This window comes from Chanos chanos, chromosome 7 (assembly GCF_902362185.1).
Source record: "Chanos chanos chromosome 7, fChaCha1.1, whole genome shotgun sequence".
In the NCBI taxonomy this organism is placed as follows: Eukaryota; Metazoa; Chordata; class Actinopteri; order Gonorynchiformes; family Chanidae; genus Chanos; species Chanos chanos.
Genome location: NC_044501.1, coordinates 29,707,990 through 29,715,489, shown reverse-complemented (window position 1 = coordinate 29,715,489; position 7,500 = coordinate 29,707,990). Strand labels below are relative to the sequence as shown.

At 43.4% G+C, this 7,500-nt stretch overlaps 1 protein-coding gene across 1 annotated transcript in view; it reads left to right on the top strand.

The window, feature by feature from the left end:
• The first annotated feature begins 3,306 nt into the window (after positions 1-3,306).
• Positions 3,307-7,500, top strand: part of plxdc2b (plexin domain containing 2b) — a 73,439-nt gene continuing 69,245 nt past the window's right edge. Inside the window, exon 1 of the mRNA XM_030780708.1 lies at positions 3,307-3,409. Coding sequence (XP_030636568.1) covers positions 3,307-3,409 — 103 coding nt within the window. The remainder of the gene's footprint in view (positions 3,410-7,500) is intronic.

Genomic DNA, 7,500 nt, shown 5'->3' with positions numbered 1-7,500 from the left:
GGAACAAGAAACATCTTAGTCTGCAACAACAAAGTGATGTCTCTGAGAATCTTCATGAAGTTGAAGTGTCAGCATTAAATACGAGTTCAGTTCTCAATTCTTCATAATGACCGTTATGTTTGTGGAAAAAAAAAAAAAAAACACCTATAGTCGCATATTAAACCAGATAATGAGAGCTGATTGGACCAGATTTCAGTGTTCTGTCCAATCAAAGCTTACTAGCTGCTCTCTGGGTAACCATTTTCTCTCAGCTAAAAACCTAACCTGAGGCATACCACTGTTTTTGCATTTCACTATTTCACATCACAGTACAAAACATATTATCATGCCTCAGGTAAGACTGACAGAGGGATTATTATTCCCCTCAGACAGAAGAAGCTGTGAGCATTTTTTGTTTTTTTTGGAGATTAATTGAATTACAGTCGATATGGATATGAGGCACATTCTGTCATGATTGTGCTGTAGCTCTATGCAAAGTGGTGGACTGTGGAGCTGAAGAAAGAAAAGTATTGTCTTTATGGTCCTGTTGAAATAACCTCTCTCACATACTTTTGGAAATACAGAGAATCTCGAATCTCTAAGGTATTACAGGACAAATCAAGGAACTTTGCTTCAGGGTGTTTGTGTGTGTGTGTGTGTGTGTGTGTGTGTCTCTGTGTGGACAGAACTGCCTAACAGGGAACATTTCTCAAATCCAAGTTCTATTAGATCTGCAACTTTTAGCTTGTTCTGTTCCACTTATCTGTCACACACACTTACACTGATACACCGCACGCACGCACGCACACACACACACACACACACACTGCCAGCCGTGTCGCCCCCTGCCTCACGCATTTTGTAGACTGAAACCACACTCCCTGTCACCCCTTTTGTAAGCCTGCAGTGGAACCCATTTATATAAATAAACCATGTTTAACAAACTATGGAAAATTTAAGGGTCAGACGGCATATGTCACGTGTCCATGCTCTTTCGAGTATATATGCACAACAAACTGACGTGTGTGTGTGAACATCTTATTTAGGGCCTTGACTTAAATGTTTTCTCTATTTTTACTCTATGTCCTGCACAGACTCGACTGAGCAAACAGCCCAAGGGTTTAATTTTGCTGATAAATTAGAACGGGGTGTGTACGTAGTACTTAAAACAGAGGTGTCCACTCAAGTAGATCACTGAGCTAAAGACATACCTGACTGGATAACAACCCATTGGTGCAGCTAGTGTTGTAATGAGATGTGGCAACTGAAACAAATGTATGGCTAGCTAGACTTTAATGGCTAGCGTTTACCGACAGGGGACCGTTAACATGCCCAAGTGGGTTTATTATCAGATTATAACATATTTGAATATAATCGTGCTTTGAATCCACTTTCATAATCATAATTTCATAATCTGTCTTTCATGTTCTCCCAGCTGAATTTATCAATGACCAGTCGATTGATCCTCGAGGCACATGAGTAGCTTGGTTCTTGAATACACTCTTGTCGATAAAATAAATTCCGCAATAAAGTTTGCAAACGATTTTCTCCCATGCCGAAATTTTCCGCGACCGTTGGCGCGCGAGGATGATGGGTGTTGAAACTGGAGGAACCGGAGGAGGTTTTGAACGCTGTTAAAACCTTCTTAGGCAAGCGGGAGAAGGCAGCACTAAAGGGCTGCTTAGCGCATAGGTATGGCCGGCTGCCATCCAAAGCCATGTGGAGATCTCAGTGGAGCTGTCTGGCAGCTGCTGAGGAGAGCTCTTCCAGCCACACTGCTAAACGTTAACAACTGCCTGGCCCTTTTCACGGAGAAGAAGAGAGACCGCAACAGATATGGTTGCTCCGAACAAGCCTCTTCGCACAACAGTGTCTTGATCTTGCATGCCAATGTTAGGTGCTAGAAGGCTACAGTAATTTACAGCAAACGGGTATTTCACAATAGCCCGTCATATTTGAATTTGATGCTGTTGCCCACAAAAGAACTTCATAGGAGCGATTAGCAACTCCTGTCACGTTCACCTGCAGAGTGGTAAGCCTACATGTTGTAACTGAGCCAGTGTAGGCTACTAACAGACTAAGGGTCTCCTACTTACCAAACTATTTCAACCTATCATTCAACCGTTACAAGCATTCCCTAAATTGCTCTTTGATACTCCTAATTCGTAGTTACTTTGAAACAATCTGTTGGTTTCTCGTGATAGTCTGTAAATTAGTAATTATTCTTCACGTAAAATCAATTTCCGCTTGTTTAATTCGGCTGGAGAAATAAAGGGGTTTGTCTTTTGGCCTCAGTTTGGTATCCCAAAAGAGGGCGCCATTCTCAGGCGAATTGAGTGAACCCACACTCCTTTCCTCAAATTGAGGTGAACGACTCAGCACATTGTGCATGCATAATTAATTAACTAATTAATTACTATTCATTAGTCTAGTTTATTTTTAGAATCTTCTGCACAAATCTCAGTGTGGCGGAAAGTTCGAATCTATGGCCTAAAAGATATGTTTAACCAAAAGCAAAGGACAACAGCTTACCCCCTAAAGTCCCCAGTAAATACTCTGGAATCTTCATGGGGGCAGAATGGTCCACTTGACACAAGTGATCAGGACCAGTCGATCGAAAGGAAATTGTGATTTTTATGCTATGTTTCCATCTAAAACAGCCACTTTCATTAATAACGTAACGTTGTTTGAATTTTAAATTTCATGCGTCTATAGGGAAGCAAAAAGGACAAGTTAAAACAACACATCGCTCTGTCTAAAGGTTTAGGTAATTTACATTCACTGTACGATTGTAAGACTCGCACTCTTAGCCCTTAGATATTGCTCCGGGACTCCTTGTTTGCGAAGCCAGTGAGTGAAAGTCTAAACACTATTGGTGGTGTGGAGCGGTGACGAGAGAGGAGAGCGGAGACCACCGTCCCTTCTGCGGGCAGCTCACTTAGCCTAGTCAGTACCTCCCCACACAGGAGAAGGAGAAGGACATGAGAGTGTTGTCTCTGAAGGCGGAGAACTCGATGGATGATCGGAATATTTAGAGCTTTGTGCATCTGTGGAATCCGCTGGGATCTGTTTTGGACGCGCGTACGCACGCGCCCACATATTGCTTGCGTAATATAAACAGCGCTTAGACTCATCACTTTTGTATTTAGTAATGTTCGAAACTGAGCTCTGAGAGTAGCTGTACCAAACCAGCGGGCGAGACTGCGAAGCGGAGTACGGGGTAGCCTACCTTTTAAAAACACCCCCTCTTTGTTTTCTCTGTTGTTAAAAGAAACCACTTTCAGAAAAACTACCGCGGAATATTGCGTTAAGCCGTGGTTACCGGCTATGGCGAGTGCGAAGACATTTGACCTCGTTGTTGGAGTTGTTTTAGTTTTACATTCTCTTGGGAGTGTTTTTCAAATCACCGGAGAGGAGGTGACAGCAGTCGGTAAGTTGGTTTAAAAAATAATAAAAAGCGAATGTGTTTAAGGCAGTTCTTTTAACTGACAGTGTTTGCTTTGATTGTTTGTCGCTGAGCATCCTCATTGCAATGCAAAGCAATTCTCTGTTGCCCAAATGAAGTTAGATGTTGTACGGTCTGGCAACTAATTGTTACAAAGAAGACTAAGCTGTTAAGAAAATATAAATTACATAGAGATTATGGCTCTCAGAGTAAATTTGAATTAACTGGGTCGTAATTGCTCTATTGTGTTTCACCGCAATTGTGGACGGCCCAGTTGTTCTTATGTTCATTTTATAGTTGGCTACATCATGTGTTTGTGTTTACACCAGCACCTGCTTGTAAAATGGATATTTCATTTCCTTTAAAAGATGATTTAAAAAAAAAAACCAATTTCTGAAATTGCACTGTGTGTTTTTTATTTGTCACAGCTGGCAAGGGGCTTTCGTAAGGTGTGCGTGTGTGTGGTTGCGTGTGTGTGTGTGTGTGGTTGCGTGTGTTTGTGTGTGTGTGTGTGTGTGTATGTGTGTGTGTGTGTGTGTGCAGCTGTCTCGGTGGTATGTGTGAACATGAGTCACTGCTGTTTCTCTCATGTTTTTGTTCCTTGGACTGAACGAGCATTCTCGGGAAGCAGGGAAAGGTATTCAACAGTCTTACCACAGTAGTGAACCTATTACCCCCACTCTCCACCCCTCAGTACTGGTTATGAAGGTGTTGTCCTCCAACTGACAGCCTCGGACCACGGTGGTTTGTTCATGAATAGTTCCCTCGTTTGGATATCTAGCACGAGACCACAGTGTTCTGTAAACTGTGTTATTATTAACGAGAGAAGGACTAACCACCTAATTCACGATGAATCGTTAAGGCTAGACGTTTTAAAGAACCGCTCTACTTATGTTGTTAAAGAAAAATGTAGCCTGACTCTGTCGCAGGAAACGCGAACGTTATCAGCTATACAGCAGCTCGTGGGCTGCTCACTTGAGCTGGATAGAATTAACAGGTGTGAACGCGTTTAGACGAAAGTGACCAGTTCAACTGAAACGGGTACATCCTGTAAACAGCGTCACATCGTGGGTTGTAGACAACGATAATGAGTGCAAGAAATCTCGACCTGTTTAATACGTAATTTCCATGACTCAACAGGGCGAAATGTGAGGGACCGTTGCGAGCGAAACACCAACTGCAAATGTCTTTTGTACTGCACTACTAATTGTGTGTCTGCGCGTGTATGCACATTCGCGCGCGCGCAGCCGCGCGAGTGTCCTCCCTTGTCATGAGTGCGTCTCCAGTTTGCGCAATCCAGATCTTATCTGATCCGAGAGCAGCTGAAAAACCGAGAAACTCCATGGCGCTCCATATAAACACGGCCTCTCTTGACATAGAACAGTCTGTCCTAAAGACTTTACATTTTCGTTCGTCTAGTCGGTGCTGCAACAATTAATCTTATATGCTTGTCTTTTGAAACACGAGTCTGTATTAGCTCTTGGTTCTCATAAAGTATGATTAATCAAATCCAGATGACTATGATGCTGTATGTGTGTGTGTCTGTGTGTGTGTGTGTGTGTGTGCGTGTGTGTGTGTGCGTGTATGTGTGTGTGTGTGTGTGTAAATCCTGCGGTGAGGATGGACAAATAATGAATTTTATTCATGAAAACTGAGTAAGTTCTGTGAGGACAATAGCTCTGAAATGTAATTTAAATTGAAAAACTTAAATTTAATTTAAATTTTGCCTAACCAAGACATTATAACAACTATATTGGTATGCAAATGGAGTGTACCTGATCTCCTAACCTTGAGGGTGAGACTGTCCTGAGGTTTGAATGAAATAAGCAGTTTCTAATAAGCACCTGTCAAACATGGAGGAAGAGAGGGAAGAGAGAGAGAGAGAGAGAGAGGAGTAAAGGATGTGGGAAGCCTGTGCAAGTAGGCATCAGAATGCATTCAGTCTTTTTTGGTCTGGCTCTCTGTCCCCACCCTCCCTTTTTTCTCCTGCCCCCCCCCTCACTTCCCTCTCTAAATGAAAGATACTGATGATGGATAAACTGGAAGTAGTTTATTTTTCTCACACCAGGCGTCGTGCATGTCCTCCGCAGCTGAGGGCTTTTCAGCCTCTTTTGTGGGATATTTATTATTGCCCGTCTTCTTTGGCATAATAATTATCAGAAATTAATTAACGTAAACCAAACCCATTTCCTCCATCATTACACAACCCAGCGGAGTAGGTCAGAGCTGTCACTAAGTTTTTTGGCATTATATAACCTGGATTCATCTGCAGTCTTTTGGAGTTGACTATGTTTTGCTGTGTAATTACAGCACAACTTTTGTTGCGTTACGGAGTTGACCATCTGTCTGGTCGTGTATCGCAACTGTATCTTTGGTTACGGAGCTGAGCATCACTTGTGTCGTCACTGCAAATGTTTGGTTGTATCGCATTGTGTTAAGTGTGCCGTGTTGTATCATTGAAGTTTGTTAACAGTTGTGCTGTAGAGTTGACCATTACTTGTTGTGTAGTTATAGCACGTGTTTGGTTGTGTTATGGAGTTGACGGTCTTGGTCTCTTTCTCTCATCCATAGTGTTCTGTAGCGGCTGTCTCTCCGCTCATGGCCCAGTTAAAACAGTATTTATAGTGCCCTGCACTGTCTAAAGTGGTACTCTGCTTTTGCAGAGAGAAACTTTATTCATTGGAGACAGAACTGGATACGTCGACCCTCTCTCTGTGTAGATAGGTTATTATAAATAGAACACCTCAGATATTCATACAGGGGCAGCTGGACTTTCCTTTGGGTTACTCACGTGGAATCCCCCCCTCTTAAAAATATGCAGGACGTTGAGGTTACCCCCCCACACACACACTCACACACACACACACACACACAGAGGAAGAGAGAGAGCGAGAGAGAGGAGGGAAAGAGAGAACAGACAGATAGATGTTGTTTGTGTGTATACTATTAGTGGTCTCTCCATCTGGTGATGGTTAGGGCATCTCGTCCTCTCTGCATGTTTTCTCTTCCCTCATCCTGTCCTTTAAGCTCTCCGTCTAAGTGCCCTGTCTTCACTCACTCACTGTGAAATGCTTTAATGCTCCCTCTGTAAGAGAGAGAGAGAGAGACGGAGAGGGAGGAATGTGGTGTCATATGGGGTGTGTAGAGTTTGTGTACTTTAATCATGCTCTGAAAAGCAAATCAGGCTTTGAGATTCTCAGATTCCTGAGATTGGCACTGGAGTGTATAGGGGTTCTGATATGTCTCTCTCTCTCTCTCTCTCAAACACACACACACACACACACACACACACACCCCTACCTTCTTTAGCACTAAAATGGGTCTTACTAGTTGGCAAACAATGGCACTGATACAGTGTCTGCCTCCTGGGCAGGGTTTCTCATCCGTCATAATGCCAGAAGACACACGCGCACACACACACACTCACACACACACGCGCGCGCACGCACACGCACACTGAAGATGGGCTCAGCCAGTGGAACTGCTGTTGACCTTCATATCTCTCAGTAGTGAGTCCATGAGGTTCAGATGCTCCTACAGGCTCTGCAGCAGCAGCTGTGTGAAAATACAGGGAACACAACAAACCTGGAGAGAGAGAGAGAGTGAATGAAGTGAAGTTTCTGGTATCTCTCTCTCTCTCTCTCTCTCTCTCTCTCTCTCTCTTTCCGACTTTGTTCTTTTTCTTTCACTGCCCTGAATAAATGGATGGACAGAATAAATCAGCCTTCACCTGTCCTTGGGAAATCTTGAGGGAGGAACTGAGGTATCGTGGAGTGAAGACAAAGACATAGAGAGCTCTTTGTACAGGTGTGTGTGTGTATGTGTTTGAGAGAGAGATGGATAGAGAGAGGGAGAGAGAGAGAGAAAAAGAGACACAGAGAGACAAACAGAGAAATATAAAGTGTTTGCCCTTACGTCCCTTCAGATGCCTGTTGAGCTCTCTGATTGGCTGTCCTCAGGAGCCAATGGTGAGTTAGCTGGTTGTGCTATAGCTTAGACCCGGCAGGACCAGTTGGAGGGTCACAGGTCAATGAGCATCATAACAAGAGCAGTGGAGATGAAGGAGAAAAGAGAGA